The sequence below is a fragment of the Loxodonta africana genome, chromosome 8 (genome assembly GCF_030014295.1).
Source record: "Loxodonta africana isolate mLoxAfr1 chromosome 8, mLoxAfr1.hap2, whole genome shotgun sequence".
Taxonomy (NCBI): Eukaryota; Metazoa; Chordata; class Mammalia; order Proboscidea; family Elephantidae; genus Loxodonta; species Loxodonta africana.
The window spans coordinates 10,811,303-10,828,311 of NC_087349.1; the positions used below are offsets into that span (position 1 = coordinate 10,811,303).

At 45.3% G+C, this 17,009-nt stretch overlaps 1 protein-coding gene across 1 annotated transcript; it reads left to right on the top strand.

Annotated features, from left to right (window-relative positions):
• Window positions 1–285: 285 nt before the first annotated feature.
• ZC3HAV1L (zinc finger CCCH-type containing, antiviral 1 like) lies at window positions 286–12,201 on the top strand. The gene is made up of 4 exons (XM_003420267.4): window positions 286–650; window positions 1,627–1,762; window positions 7,435–7,693; window positions 8,190–12,201. Exons 1-4 carry the CDS (start codon window positions 286–288, stop codon window positions 8,327–8,329), a joined length of 900 nt encoding a protein of 299 aa, XP_003420315.2. The 3' UTR covers window positions 8,330–12,201.
• The last annotated feature ends 4,808 nt before the right edge of the window (window positions 12,202–17,009 follow it).

Consider the following 17,009-nt stretch of genomic DNA (forward strand, 5'->3'; position numbering starts at 1 on the left):
GTCTGACTGTAGGAGTGGGCCCCACCGCCCCTCTCTGACTCTGTGCAGGGCTGGACCCCAATGTCCCTGCCCGACTCCGTGTGGGGTGGCCCCGCCGTGTCCGCGGGGCCCCGTATGGGGGTACCCACTGTCCCCGCCAGCTCCGTGTGGGGAGGCCCCGGCCCCCCTCACCGAGAGCCAGGCCACCGCCCCGCGCCCCTCCTTCGCAGGCGGGTCCCTCCGCTGGCGGCCCTGGTGGGGAGGAGCCTGCGCGCTCGATTGGAGTCGGTGGGCCTAGCGGGCGGCATGGCGGAGCCCACGCTGTGCTCCTTCCTCACCAAGGTGCTGTGCGCGCACGGCGGCCGCATGTTCCTGCGCGACCTCCGCGCGCACGTGGAGCTGTCGGAGGCGCAGCTGCGCGCGGTGCTGCGAGCGGCTGGGCCCGAGCGCTTCTTGCTGCAGGACGTGGCGGGGCCCGAGGGCCTCCTGCTGCAGGACGTGGCCGGACCCGAGGGCCTCGGCGGCGACGACGCGGCCGCGGCCTGCAGGGTGGTGGCCGTGTCCGCCGCGCGCCTCTGCGCCCGCTACCAGCGCGGCGAGTGCCCAGCCTGCGACCAGCTGCACCTCTGCCGCCGCCACATGCTGGGCAAGTGCCCGCACCGCGACTGCTGGTGAGCGGGGAACGTGGACCTGCGCAAGGGGAACTGGCCACTCGGAGGGGTCTGGGGGGATCTCCGCGTCCGCCACCCTTGCAGGTCCGGGGAAGCCTTCCCTGCCTCCCAGGTCCGCTGCGGAAGGAGGGGCATGGCCTCCCCTTCTGGATTTTGTAACCGCCCCTGCCCTGGGGCCCCCACTACAGGGCCGGGTTAATCGGGAGTGGAACTCTGCGTTCCTTTATGCCAGAGGCCTTTTTGGGGGCATTTTGGGGACCCGAGGGGAGCCGTGGCCCCTGTTCCCAGAAACCGCCCATTCCCCTGTAACCGCAGAGCTGGCCTGTGGCTGCGGGTTTGGGAACCTCGAGCTAGTCTCATCCCGAGAAAGTGGAGACGTTAGGGCAGGGGGGCCAGAGGAGGTTGGGTCTGGTGGCTTCTGGAGCTGGGGTTGTCTATTGGACACGCCACACCGCAGCGACTTCCTTTGTTGTTGTGTAGCCCCCAGGGCGGAGGTGGTGAGCTGTGGGTGTGGTAGCTCTTGGGGTGGAGAAGGCCAAGGGCAGCCCCTGCGGTGTCCACCTGAGGTCAAGGTAGGGTGGGGGGGACGGGTGCCCTTAACTTTAAAGCGTCCTCATTTAAAATGGAGGGAGTTGCTTCAACACGGCTTCTTTGTTGTTGTTGCTGTGAGTGGATTGCGACTCACAGTGACCCCATGTGTGCAGAGTAGAACTGCTTCATGGTATTTTAAAGACTGTGACCTTTTGGAGGTGGATTGCCAGTCCTTTATTCCGAGGCACTTGGGAGTTTTTCAAACCGCCAGTCTTTCTACCAGTAGCCAAGTGCTTAACTGTTTGCACCTTCCAGGGTGTTTAATAAAAGGCTGTAGTATCTGTGGGTTCACAGAAAATGTCAGTTGGAAACTGCCCTAGGCATGAAGTTTGACAGACTGGCCCCTTCATCCGGGCCTCTGAAGAAGAGCTTTGTCTTCTCCCAGGTCTACCTGTACCCTTTCCCATGATATCCACACACCTGGCAACATTCAAGTCCTGAAAAACCACGGGCTTTTTGGCCTCAATGAGACCCAGCTTCGGATCCTGCTTCTGCAGAACGACCCCTGCCTTTTACCAGAGGTGAGTTGCCAAGGAGCCCCTTCGGGTGAGGTGAGAGAGAACAAGATTCAGCCCACAGAGGACAGCCTGAGGTGTGTGGGTGGGGCCACAGCACCATGCTGACCTTTGTGGAGTCTCTTTATTGGGCTTTGATGAATAGGCAGTGATGGGCCTGTGTGGTGTAGAAATAATAACAGTGACTTTTGTTTTTTTTAGTGCTCCTTACTGAATGCTAAGCATTTCACACATCTTAAAAAAAAAAGTTGCCCTCAAATCGACTTATGGCGACCCCATGTGTGTCAGGGTGGAACTGTGATCCACAGGGCTTTCAGTGGCTGATTTTTCAGACATTGATTGCCAGGCCTTTTATCCACTGTGCCGGTGGGTGGATTCGAACCTCCAACCTTTTGGTTAGCAGTTATGTGCATTAACGGTTTACACTATCCAGGGACTGAGCATATACCTTAGCTCATTAATAGCCTGTGATTTAAACCTGCCCCCCTTTTACTGGTGAGGAAAAAAAGGCTTAGAGAGATTAAATAATGATATAAACCTCCCCCCCCCTTTCTTTTTTGCCACAGTTGTACAATTATTTTTTTCTCATTTACTTTTTTTTGGCTTTAGATACTTAATGGCTTTAAACAGCATGTTTAGTTCCATATGCCTAAAAAGCACCCATTCAAATTGCAATAATGGTGAAATTAGTATGTTTGTTTCTGTTTAGATATTATACACAAAGGCTTTTTTTTTTTTTTAAGCAAAATAGGAATCCCAAGAGAAAATATTGCAAGGAGAGATGACTAATTAAAGGTTACGTTTTTTAATCTAGCACCATGACTCTGTCCTAAAAACCACTTACCGTGGAGTCACTTCCGACTCACGGTCACTGCTGTGTTGCACAGTAGAACTGTGCTTTGTAGGGTTTCCAATGGCTGTGACCTTTCGAAAGCAGATCACCAGGGCTTTGTTCCGAGTACATCATGTTTGGTAAAGTTCAGGGCTGGAGAAAATGAGGGAAACCCTCAATGAGATGGATGGACACAATGGCTGCAACGATGGGCTCAAACCAATGATCTTGTAGATGGTGCCGAACTGGGCAACATTTCCTTCCGTTAAACACCTAAGGTCACCATGTGTTGGAGCTGACTCCGTGGCAACTAACAACAGCAAGTGTATACAAAGCAACAACTGATAGACTCGCAGTGAGAAAATGACAAATTCACCGTTATTGAACCCGATTTCCATATACTTCTTTCAATTATTGGTAGTTCAGCAGACAAAAAGTTAGTAAAGACATAGAAAATGTGTATAGAACCCTACACAGTATATGTTCTCTTCAAGCACACATAGAAAGTTTATAAAAACTAAGCCTTAGTGCCCAGCTACCATTACTGAACAGTTGATCAAAAATTCTATAGAAGAACCTTGATCAAAAGGGGGGACATGCAGAACAGAATTGCAAATCTCATGGACTCCGGACATTCTGGAGCCATGGAGGCTAGGTGAGCCCCTGAAACTGTTGACCTGAGATAATCTTTAACCCGTGAACCAAATATTATCCCTTAAAACCAAATAATAGTTTAGCTTAACTAGTAAAAAATGTCTGCCTTGAGCATTATGCTGTTTTAAGAACTATCTATATGGGATCAAATTGACAACGGCAACTGGAAAGATAGGAACCTTAGGGGGCAGTGAGTGTATGCTAATGGGGGAGGAACAGCTCAGGGGGAGGGTGAGAATGGTCGTATAACTCGAAGAACGTAATCCATGTCACTGAATTGTACATGCTGAAGTTGTCGAATCGGTGTATGTTTTGCTCTGTATACTCTCAACAATAGCAACAACAAAAGAAAACAAAAACTAAACATTAGACCATAAAGCAAGTCTCAACAAATCTCTAATAATAGATTTGTGTTACTTTCTCATACCACAATGCAAGTAAGTTAGTAGTCAGTATAACAAAAAGAAAAATTTAAATCCCCATACATCAGGAAGTTAAAATATGGAATATCTAAGTAACATATGGGTCAGAGAAGAAATCATAATATTGAAAATACCGCTGAATAATAATGAAAATACTACCTAATCAAAAGTGTGGGATTAGCTAATGAAATACTTCGAAGGATTAGAGCCCTATGTGTACATATTAGAAAAAATGAAAGAGACTACAAAGAATTCTAGTTAAGAAGTTCGGGGGAAAAAAAACCAACAGAGTAAACCCAAAGAAAGTAGAAAGAAGGCAATATTAGAGAAAAGTGTAGGTATCTATGATATAATCCAAACCAAAAAGCCCAAACGTACTGCCACTGGGTGGATTCCCACTCATAACAACCATGCAGGACAGAGTGGAACTGCGCCATAGAGTTTCTAAGGCTGTAATCTTGATGGGAGCAGACTGCCCCATCTTTCTCCCGAGGAGCAGCTGGTGGATTTGAACCACCAACTTTTCGGTTAGCAGCTGAGCACTTTAACCACCATGCTCCCAGGCCTCATCTATGTTATAGAAAATAAAAACCCAGTAGGGAGAATTAAAGACAGAAACTTACATGTTTGAAAGACCCAATAAGATAAACAAACCTGGTAAATTGATATAAAAATCTAGGTTCAGGGAAGGAGAGAGAATCACCATCAGCAACAGCCCAAGGCTGACTGCTGTGAGGTGGAGGTCAGACATATGTCCTCTCTCCAACCTTTTTATCAATTCTGACACCACCCGTCCCTCCCACGGCACTCTCAGCTTCTCTGCTGGGTTCTATAATTCATTGCAATGGCCAAAGAACTCAGTCCATACTCACAATTATGGGGTTTATTAGGGAAGTAATAGGTTCAGCTCGGGATTAGGATCAGGAAGCATGTAGGCAAAGTCCCTTCTTTAGTGCAGGCGCGCACTCAGCTCCTCTTGGCCATGCCAGCAAGGAGGGCCTTCTCCCTGCTGTGTACACCACCTCTCGGTCGTCCAGGTCTCCTCTCAGCCTCCTAGGGACAGGCTTCCTCTTAGCCTCCTAGGGATAAGCTCCTATTAGCCCTGGCCTCTGCCCTGCTTGGGCAAGTGTTAAACAAAGCTCTTTAGCTCTGCCGAGTGCCCAGAGGCACCCACTTGACAGCAAGCCTCCTGCCCGAAGGCACTCAGCTCTTGCTCCGTGGGCCACCTTGCCTGGTCTCCTGGTTCTTGCTCTTTTTCACCGCTGCTGCCTACAGTGTTGCAGTTCTTTCTCCTGGGTCTAGGAGCTGAGACTCAGCACAGGGCCCCTGGGTCCAAAAGACAAACTCTGCTCCTGGCTCTTCTTGCTGGTAGTAAGGCCCCCCTTCCAGCTTCTGAGATTGGCTCATTTGAAGCCTAGCAGGTTGGCAAAACTGATCAATCCCCTTGTTAGGATTCCATGCACCTTATTTACATTATAAACAGGCTGTCCAATCCCCTGGGAAGGCCACAAACATCTCATTTCCATAGGCCCACCCAGTTGTTTTGTGGGAGTTAGTTACCAGACCATGGCTGCTGTTGTTAGCTACCCTCGAGTCAGTTCCTACTCATAGCGAACGAGTTCCAACTCATAGCGACCCTGTGCACAACAGAACCAAACACTGCCCAGTCCTGTGCCATTCTTACAATTGTTCTTATGCTTGAGCTCATTGTCGCAGCCACTGTGTCCATCCACCTCATTGACGGTCTTCCTCTTTTCCGCTGACCCTGTACTTTGCCAAGCATGATGTCCTTCTCTAGGGACTGATCCCTCATGACAACATGTCCAAAGTATGTAAGATGCAGTCTCGCCATCCTTGCCTCTAAGGAACATTCTGGTTGTACTTCCAAGACAGATTTGTTTGTTCTTTTGACAGTCCATGGTAGATTCAATATTCTTCGCCAACACCGTAGTTGATCAAGGGAAAAAAAAGGTGAGGGGATAGAATAAATAAATATTGTGAAGGAAAATGCGACAGCTGTAGATACTGGGAGCCCTGGTGGCACAGTGTTTAAGAGCTCAGCAGCTAACTAAAAGGTCAGCAGTTTGAATCCACCAGCTGCTCCCTGGAAGCCCTATGGGGCAGTTCTACTCTGTCCTACAGGGTTGCTCTGAGTCAGAATTGACTCGACGACAGCGGGTTTGGTTTTTGGTTTATAGATACTGTACCTAATAAAAAAGATAGTAAGGTACAAGTACATTAAATTTTATGCTGGTACATCTGAAAACTTAGATGAAATGGACAAATTCCTAGAAAAATACAGAGCTTATCCAGATTGATTCAAGAAGAAATACAAAGCCAGAATAGTCCTATAAACATTTTTAAAAACCAAAGCATTAGTTAAAAGTCTTCTACAAAGAAAACACCAGGCTCATATAGTTTTTTTTGTAGAGTTGTTTCAGATCTTCAAGGAACAGCTTATTTTAATTTGGGGCTAGGTCTAGCATAGGATCTGTTGTCCTTGGTGTCCCGGATATTCTTGTACCAGCATCACACTGTTTAATGGAAATAGTTTATATTTTAGTATCTGGTAGTACAAGTCTCTGTACTTCTTTTTCAATTGTTTTTGTTTTGTTTAATCAATTCTCACTTGTTTCCTTTTTGAGATAAACTCTAGAATCATTTCAATTCCTGAAAAGATGTTAATGAAATTAGTTTTTGAAGAGGGGGTGGGAATTGCATTCAAATTACAAGCTCACTTTAGAAAGTTGGCCTCACAGTTGTAGGTAGAACGCTGTTTTGTCTTAAACAGGATGTTCATGACCTGAGTCCCACACTGGGGAATTGGCTGGCTGCCTGCCCGTAATATCACTTAACGTGTTCCTCTGCCCTCTGAATTTACTGTAAACTGTTGGGTCTGGAGGTCTCTTGGGACTTAGATTTGATTTTACTGCCAGGGTTTTTAATATGTGGGGCATCGTTAGCATGACAGCCATCCAGAGTGCCTGGGACTGAGGGGCTTCCTGGGACGCAGGACTGTCAGTGCTAAACCGCGGCAGCTGTATTTCCTGTTGCATCACAGCAGGAGGCGTAGAGTGTCTGGTCATCTCTCTCTCTCTCTCTCTCTCTGTGCGTGTGTGTATGTGTGTGTGTGATGTTAAGATTGTCAGGGTTGACAGCCTGATCCATCACCATGAAGTTCCCCATCAGTGGGTTCTTGGTTCGCCTGGGGCAGACTTGGTCCCCGTTACTTGTCCCGATGTAATTATTAAGTGTTGCCTTCCCCTTCACACTTCCTGTCTCAGGTTGCTTTCCCCGGAAGCAGAGCCAGAGATAGGGATTCAGGTGCATGCGACTTAGTGAGAGAAGGCTCCTCCAGAAAACCCTGGAAGGCAGAGAGGGAACAGGATGGAGGGGAGGAAACGCCACAAGCAAGGTAAAGGCTGGCCTAGACTTGATCCATGGGGGATTCGGGAGCAAAAGTTGCTCAGCAGAATTGCACCGTGCTTGAGGCCGGCCGATGGCTCTTCCCTAACGCTCCCTTCTTGGGTGGGTTAGCGAGGGTCCTGGGTAAGAGGGGCAGCTGGGAGTCATTAGCGCCAACAGTCATGGCAGTGACAGGGTGCTGGGCAGGAGTACCATCATATGATCTGCCAGCCTTTCGCCACTCAGTGGTTTTAGCAGCCATTGACAATCAGGAGATGCCGTGTTACATCCAGTTTAGCTGGAGAGGCTGGAGTGCAGTGACTAAAGAGAGAGTGAAGATTAACGTGGCCTTGTTTCTGTGCCAGGTCTGCTTGCTCTACAACAAAGGTGAAGCCCTGCATGGCTACTGCAGCCTCAAGGACAAATGCAACAAGTTTCACGTGTGTAAAGCCTTTGTCAGGGGGGAGTGCAGGCTTCAGCAGTGCAAACGGTCCCACCAGCTTATCCACGCCAATGCCCTGCAGATGATTGAGGACCAGGGCCTGAACCTGCCAAGTGTCGTCAACTTCCAGATTGTCGCCACGTACAAGCACATGAAGCTGCACAATATGTTTGAGAATCCAGGTAAGAGCATCTGGGGTGGGCTCGGGATTTCTCGCTGCAGAGAACAGTGACTTGGAAGTGAGTCTGGGGAGAAAGCACTTCATGTGTTAATTGCCACTTTGTTCTTTGGAAAGCTTAGGACAGTCAGCATTTCATGATATAAAACCAGTTGACTCCGACTCATGGCAACCCCACGTGTGTCAGAGTAGAACTGTGCTCCCATAGGGTATTTATTGGCCGATTTTCAGCAGTAGATTTCCAGGCCTTTCTTGCTGCTACCATGTCTAGGGCCTGTCGTTGCCTTCATCTGGTCTCGTTTCCTGGGTGTCTCCTGACCACGCAATAGTGACTTCCCCTTGCTGTGGATGCATTTTTTTTTCTTACCATGGAGATTCAAGCTCTCCAAATCCAGGGTGTTGGGAGTCTTGTCTGAGGTCTGGTTAGCTGGGCTGATGCTCCCACCATAAAACGAGAAAAGGATGTCTTGGGAAAGCTCACCTCTCTCTCTTCTTTGTAGACGGTTCAGCTGCTGTAGCTGCTGCTGCCGAGCGTACCCAGGGCCCCGAGAAACGAGGCGCACGCCCAGCTGGGGTTACAGAGGCCAGCCCTCCGTTCTCTGTCCCTGCAGCCAAGGAGCCAGGCCCAAGTAAACGCTAAGGGCATTGGTGAAAAAGAAGACTCTTGTCGGGCTTGGAAGGTCTGAAAACGAGGCTTCTTTTCAGCTTTAATTTGTAACCATTCACTCATTTAATCATTTAGTGCAGTCAGTCCTAAGAACCCCTCTTCACAGGCAGTTGTGAGAATTAGAGAAGATGGAAAAGAAGGTGTCCGATCCAGGGTATAAAATGGAGGGTGGGTGGCCGCGGATGAGCTGGACATTGAGTGGGCAGAGAGGGGTGAGTCTGGAAGCAGACGGGGTTGGTCCAGGGCAAGCCCAGAAGACAGCAGCTTCCACCTGCAGCCCCTGTGTGCGTCCCCTGGCCGCGCTGGGGGCTCTTGACAGGGCAGGTTTCTGTGGACAGTGCTCTGTGATCCCGCCAGCATTTCTCTGCGCCCAGCTCCCAGTTTACACTGTGGTCACTGGGGGCACAGACACTTCGTATTCTATTCGTTTTTACTTCCTGCCGTTCCATAAGTGCCTGCCTCCGTTAGTTCACACTCATCGTACGTAATCATTGTTAGCCACGGATGCATTTAATGAAGGTCATATCTCATCGTCAAACTGTTCCCTTATCTGGGGTAGTTAGAGTCTTTCTCACAGATTTTGAATATCACTTTTCTGGAAGTCCCCAGGAGATTGAATTTCTGAATTATCCTTTTACTTACAGGTGCTAAGATGACACTGTCTTTTAATTTGCATTTCTTTGAATCTACATGTGAGCAGTGTTTTTCTGTGTTTCTCATTTCTGAATGTCTTTATTTTGTGCATTTCTGACATGTCCGTTTACTCCCGGGGCCCTTCATTGTGCTGGTGTAAAAAAAAAAAAAAAAAAATTTTGTGTGAGGTGGTCCTTAATTAGGCTCTTTATTTTCCTACAAGACTGTGCAACCATTCTCTGCTCCTTGATATCCAACTTTGGTGGCTCCATCCTCAGCCAGCACGACAGAACATATGGACCCTGGGCTCTCACCAAACAGTACTACCTCAGTCTGTCTGCTTTCCATCTCCTGGGGAATGTTCACCAAAGCCTGCCTGCTGTAGCTTGTATTCGTGTGGTCCATCCATTCCTCTTTCCATGGATCAGGATGGACTACCGGAAACCTACCTACCTGAAACCCCTTGCCGTCAGGTACATTCCAGCTCATAGCGGCCCTACAGGACAGAGAAGTGTTTCCAAGGCTTTGAATCTTTACAAGGCAGACTGCCACATCTTTTTCCCGTGGAGCAGCTGGTGGATTCGAACCGCTGATCTTTCTTTTAGCAGCCGAGCACTTAACCAGTGTGTCACCAGGACTCCTTAGAGTCATGCATACTCACCCATGTCATTGTGACATCCCCCTTCCTCCCTCTTCTCCTCCCCACCCACCCAGAGGCCTTCATGGGGTACATGTAGATGTTTTATCCTTTGTTTTCATAAAGGTTCCCTCAAAAAAGCGGCTTTCTGAAATCCTTTGCTGTGTTTGCAGTAATAATACTCACCAACGTCAGTGTGTAAAGTATTTAAAAAAATAATAATTTTAACCATCCTTCAATCATAATGTCTGAGACCTAGGGACAGTGTAGTGAGTTTTTCATAAAGCTGAATTTATTTAATTCAGAACAGTTTTTACTGTGAAAGGCAATCTTTTCTATGGGGAGGGGTGTACAGTTTTTTTTAAAGTGAGAACTTGCTGTGTTTTCCCCTGCCCGTGCAGGAGTGGCCCAGCTTCTGTTGACCTCTTCGCTTTGGCCGTCCACCACAGTGCTCCTGAGCCTTCCTGTTCTGCGGATTTTGTTTCTTTTTTCCTAGTCCTGATTTCACCTTGGTGCTCATTTTTGTAAAAATTATTTTTACATTCTATTATTATTATCTACATTTTATCGTTTTTCCACTTGTAGGAACCAAAAAACCAAACCCATTGCTGTCCAGTGGGTTCCGACTCATGGCGACCCTGTAGGACAGAGTAGAACTGCCACGTAGGATGTCCAAGGGTGTAAACCTTTACAGGAGCAGACTGCCACATCTTTCTCCCACAGAGCGACTGGTGGGTTCCAACCACCAACCTTTCTGTGAGCAGCTGAGTGCTTAACCACTGCACCACCAGGTCTCCTTCCCATTTTCGTTGTAAGCCATCTTAAATCCTTAATGGGAACAGTGTAGGGTATTAATGCATATCCCCTCAACATCGGGAGAGTTGGTGAACTTTTACATTATTGTGTTCTTTTTATATATCTTATAATTCTGCTTTGATATATGAAGTTATTAGCCCTTTGTAATATTTGTGGCAATATTTTATTCAGTTCTATAATACTGTAGCCCCCAACTTACAACAGGGTTTTTTGCCAACAACTCTGTCATAGGTTGGTTCTGATGTAAGTCAAACACCTCATTTTTTTTTTCCTCGTTATTATTGCCTTTTATTATCATTATCTTTGTAAATCTGATCTTTATTTGTCTTTGGAGGTTGGCATGAGAATGATAACATCAGCAAATTATATGCTACAACATTGTATGTAGTTCATATTACCAGTGATAAGATGTGCCAAAAAAAAGGACGGTCGTAAGTGTGGTTCGTTGCAACTCAAATACATTGTAAGTCGGGGACTACCTGTGTTCTGTTTTAACGTTAGTTCTGTTGGTATTCACGCTGTTAAAATGTTTTATATAATAGAAACTGTCTATCTTTCTCTTCCTTCTGATGACTCAGTTCTTAGAGGGCTATCTATCATCACTCTAGAGTTGGAGATAAGCTGTCTTTAATTCTTTGCGAATTTATTGGGGCTCATGGTGGAACTGCATATCTTGGGCTCCCGCATGTGCTAAATTGAGTTCCTGACTCCCTGCAGCCTCATTCCTCCGTCTGCTTCCTTAGTTTTGAGTGTCACCACCATCCACCTAATGACTCAAGCCAAAAAACTGAAAATCGTCTTATTCTCTTCCTCCTCTTCATCCCCTATATCAAATTGGTTACCCAGGGTTGGAGATTTTTTCCCCGTCAAGCTGATTCCAACTCATAGCAGCCCTATAGGACAGAGTAGAACTGCCCCATCGGGTTTCCAAGGAGTGACCGGTGGATTCGAGCCGCCGACCTTTTGGTTAGCAGCTGTAGCTCTTAACCACTGCACCACCAAGCTTCGTAAATATCTCTTGCCATATAACGAATTGAACTCTGTCTTTGAATCTTTTTGAACCAGTGTCATACTGGTCGTCCTTGTTCTTGTACTTTTTTTTTTTTTAATATTCAAAAAAATCATTTTTTCCCCAAGGAACTTGTTTTAATGCAAATTGCACTAGATCCATAAATTAGCTCCTTAACACTTGTCACGTCCGTGATGCTAATCTTTCCTGTTGAGGAATTAGGTCTGTTCATCTCTGACGTGTTTCTTCATTTCTTTCAGTGTAATTTGTTCCCGTTTTTGTCTGGGTCTTCTATATCCCTTATTGTATTTAGTCTTTCTTGGGTATTTTTATACATATATTGCTACTTAGTATGGGAATCTCTATTAGTAGAATGCTATTAATTTTTAAAATGTTTATCTTTTGCTAAATTGTCTTTGTACTAACAGTTTTAGATGGCCTATTCTAAATAAAAAATCACAGCTGCAGAAAATTTGTATTTTCTAATGTATTTCTTGTTTTTATGTTAAATAAAATTGTGATTAAAAAGGTAGCTGTTGATATATCTTCATTAAATATGAAGTTAATTGTTGGTTTTAAACAAATATTTTTTAATATAATAAGGGTGATAACATCTATTCTTGTTTGCTAGAAACTTTTAGTAGCATTGGTATCTTTCGATATAATCATATAACTTTTATTGCTTAAATCACCTAATATGACTATTTTAATGGTTTTCATTATATGAAAAACACTCTTAGATTCCCTACTTGATTATGGCATATATTCTTTTCATGTATTTTTTTCCTATTTTGTACCTTTTATTTTAAATTTATACATCTATACATTCATAAATAAAATTCATTTATATTTTATGCATGTATGCACTAATTTCCTTTTTATTTTTATTGCAATGTATTAAAGTATAAGTTTTATTATAAGTACTCTTTAGAGCTAAAAAAATTGATTTAAAATATTGTTATTTTAAATACAACATCCTACTATATTCTTGAAGTACTCTACAAGTTATTTTTTTGGAATATTTCCCAAAGAAATTTTTTTGGAAATATAATAATATACTGTTATGGAAAATACCTCTAGGTAGAGATAATCACTGTTAGTATTCTATGATATTTTTTCCAGTCTCATGCACATCTTTTTTTTTTTTTTTGTAGTGTGCTTTAGGTGAAAGTTTAAGTTGGTTTCTCATATAAAAATTTGTATACACGTTGTTATGTGACCCTAGTTGCTATCCCTATACTGTGACAACACACTCTTCCTTTCCACCCCAGATTTCCCGTGTCCATTCAACCAGCTCCTGTCCCTCTCTGCCTTCTCATCTCCCCTCTGGACAGGAGCTGCCCATTTAATTTTGTGTGTCTGCTTGAACTAAGAAGCACACTCTTCATGAGTACCATTTTATGTCTTATAGTCCAGTCTAATCTTTGTTTGAAGAGTTGGCTTCGGGAATGGTTTTAAGTCTGATCTTTTTACTAGAATTTGAGTTCTGCACCCCAGTTTTCCCTGCTCCGTCAGGGACTCTCTGCTGTGTTCTGTCAGGGCAGCCATTCGTGGTCGCTGGGCACCATCTACTTCTGGTTTCAGGCATGCACATATTCTAAAGTATCGAGGGCATACTATTAATGCAGTTTCATATTATGCTATTTTGGATTAATACTGTTTTGTAAGCATTTTCCTACATAATTGAAAACACTCACAATTACTACATTGCATGGCTGTATTACATTTTAGTGTATTATTTACTTAATCATAGTCTATTGTTGGATATTTATTGTTTGCGGCACTTAGCACATAAATCTTTGTCTGTGTTTCTGATTATTTTCTTAGAATAGATTTCTAGAAACAATATTCTGTGCCCTCAGAAGATAGGAATATTTTAAAGCCTCAAATGTATTTCAAAATTATTTTCCAGAGTGTCTCTACCAGTTTATACTCATCCTCAGCATGGGAATTGCCTCTCAGGACAACTTCTATAGCATGTGTTATAAAGCATGTTCTGATAAAAGACACAGAACACATCTTGTTTCCTTAGAGGTTCTTCTGGGCAGATGTTTTTGCTATCTATTGCTGCTATAACAGAAATACCACACGTGGATGGCTTTAACAAAGAGGAATTTATTTTCTCACAGTTTAGGAGGCTAGAAGTCCAAATTCAGGGTGCCAAGTCCTGGGGAAGGCTTTCTTTGTTAGTTCTGAAGGAAGGCCCTTGTTGTCAATCTTCCCCTGGTCTAGCTGCTTCTCAGCGCAGGGACCCCAGGTCCAAAGGACACACTCCCCTTCTGGTTCTTTATTCTCGGTGGCATGAGGTTCCTGCAGACTAAATTATGAGATAGGGCGGAGAGTTGATATAGCGCTGAGGTAGGACACTGAAGGTGTATTGCTGGCCTTGCCAGCTGAAGGCAAAAATGCTTCTGGTGGTCATTTGAAACAGGTATGGAGAAAAAGGTATTAGCCAGATCAACAGCTGCATACCAGGTACCAGGAGATGTATTAATTTGTTCAAGCAATGAAACTACATCTGGAATAGCAGCTGCAGTTGGAGTTACCACCTGATTTCCAGTAATTCACTGTCATTCTCCAAGATCCATCTGTTTTTTGCACAGGCCAAATAGGTGAGTTGAATGCGGATGCAGTGGGAATCACCACCCCGGCATCCGTCAAGTCTTTGATGGTAGCAGTAATCTCTGTGATCCCTCCAGGAATGCAGTATTACTTTTAGTTTATTATTTTCTTAGGTAGAGGAAGTTCTGACGGCTTCCATATTTTAAGTATCTGTTAGAACAGCACCCCACTCCTGACACCAGTCATCTTAGACTGTGGTCTCTAGAGAAGCAAAACTAGTAAAGCGTATATATAGAGAGAGAGACTTATATTAAGGAAATGGCTCACACAGTTGTAGAGGCTGGAATGTCCCAAGTCCATGGGTCAGGCTGGAGGCTTCTGATTCACGTAACTGCAGGGACTGGGAAACCCAAGATTGAAAAGTCAAACAGCAGGGTTCTGGCTTACAGTCTGCAAAGACTGATGAATCCCAAAATCGGTAGGCAAGATGGCAGGTAAGCTGCTAGCTCAAGTCTCGAGAACAGGAGCCAGCCTCAGGATCCAGAGCAAGAGAAAACCCAGGAGCCTTGCCAGAAAGCCCACCTATGTTGTATGCAGGACACACTCCCAAGGAAATGCCCTTTCAACTGATTGGCTACTCACAACAGATCATCATGGAGGTGATCACATCATTATAGACTGCAAAACTACATCATAACTGCCAAACCACTGAGAATCATGGCCCAGTCAAGTTGGCACACAACTTTAACCATCATGGCAGATATCTAGAAAAATGTTCATGCTAATTTCTACCTATTACACATCAAAGACTATTATAGCCTATTATACAATAACACGATGAAATTTGTGCAGTTTCGGATGGCTTATCTTTATTGAGATTTCCTCTTTGCTTTACATTTCCATGGTCAGTTTTTTGTGAACTAATCATGCATTCATCTTACAAAAGTAGTTTTTGAACCCCTGAGGGAGCAGGAGATCAGTGGGATGCAGACCCCAAATTCTCACAAAAAGACCATACTTAATGGTCTGACTGAGACTAGAGGAATCCCAGCGGTCATGGTCCCCAAACCTTCTGTTGGCACAGAACAGGAACCATTCCCGAAGACAACTCATCAGACATGAAAGGGACTGGACAGTGGGTAGGAGAGAGATGCTGATGAAGAGTGAGCTAATTATATCAGGTGGACACTTGCGACTGTGTTGGCATCTCCTGTCTGGAGGGGGGATGGGGGGATAGAGAGAGTTGGAAGCTGGCAAAATTGTCAAGAAAGGAGAGACTGGAAGGGCTGACTCATTAGGGGGAGAGCAAGTGGGAGTACGGAGTAAGGTGTATATAAACTTTTTTGTGACAATCTGACTTGATTTGTAAACGTTCACTTGAAGCTCAATAAAAGTTAATTAAAAAAAAAAAAAGTAGTTTTTTATTCTCATGGTACCTCCCAAGAGCTCACTCCCAGATATTTATCTCACTCAATTTTTGCGTTATTCAGAAGAGGCACTGCCTCCCTCCAGCATCCATAGCAAGCTCTCAGTTTAATGAAGACACATCTGCTACTCTGAGTTGACTATATGTGCTTTCAAGGTTTAGAGGGGCTGTCTGGCCAAAGAAAACTTGGAAATGTCTTCCTTTGGTGTATACTTTTCTATAGCCTGAGAATGGGCAGATACGTTCATAAGGCTGTTGATGGACTCTTCTTTAGTTGGCCTGTTACCTCCATATGCTCACATGTCTCCCTCTGGCATCTCCAGGAGTTGGGGCTCCTGACATCTGAATCCTGCTGTCCTCAACCATGTCTGCCTCTTAGCCCGTACGTCTCGAGCCAACAGCCTCTGCACCCACTCCAGCCCATTTCACACACCCTGCCTGGGCCCACCTATCAGGTGAGAGAGATGGGTAGGAGGGAAATCAGGTGTTTTCCAAGGGGTTATGGTGCTGGGCACCTACACTCACCTGGTGGCTGAGATGGTCCACACCTGAGGACAGGCATGGTGATGGGAGGTTGCTGGGCTTTGTGGGCAGGCTGCTCTGTTCCTCCTCTGGGTCACGGCCCCTCCTGTGGCAGCATAGCCCACCATCTTCTCCTTCCTTCCAGGTGAGATTCTGACTTTGTATGTGTGTGGTGAAAATACATGTAACGAAACATACACCGTCTCAACAATTTCTACGTGTATGATTCAGTGACATTCATCGCATTCTTCAAATTGTGCCACCCTCCTCACTATCCTTTCCCAAATCATTCCACCACTATTAACAGAAATTCAATGCCCCCAAGCAAAAACTAACCCCTTTCCGCCCTGTTCCCACCCCTGGTAGCCACTACTCATCCTTGGTTTCTATATATTTGTTTATTTCATGTAAGTGAGATCATACAGTATTTGTTCTTTTGCAACTGACTGACTTTGCTCGGCATGATGTTTTCAAGGTTCGTCCATGTTGTGGCATGGAAGCACTAGGCTGCTAACCACAAAGTCAGTAGTTCGAAACTGCCAGCCGCTTCAAGGGAGAAAGATGTGGCCGTCTGTTTCTGTAAAGATTACAGCTTTGGAAACCCTATGGGGGCAGTTCTACTCTGTCCTAAGGGTCCCTATGAGTCTCAGTCGACTTGGGCAGTGGGTTTGGGTTTTAGTATTCCATTGTGTATATATACCACATTTTGTGTGTCCATTCATCTGTTGATAGACATTTCCATTGTTCCTACCTTTCGGCTACTGTGAAAAGTGCTGCAGTGAGCATGCGTGGACAGGTTCCAGTGAAGGTTCTGAAGAGAATCTGACGTGGGCTCAGGCTTTTCCAAGTCCAAAGTACAAGAACAAGCAGGGCTCAGACACAGCAGAGAGACATACCATCATGATAGGTTATACCACAGCAACAAACGACCCCCAGGTCTCACAGCTTACAAAAGATTTATTCCTCCCTTGGGTGTGTGCCCATCACGGTCAGTTTCAGCTCTATGCCTTGTCATTTTCTCTTTGGGACCCAGACTGACAGAGCAGCT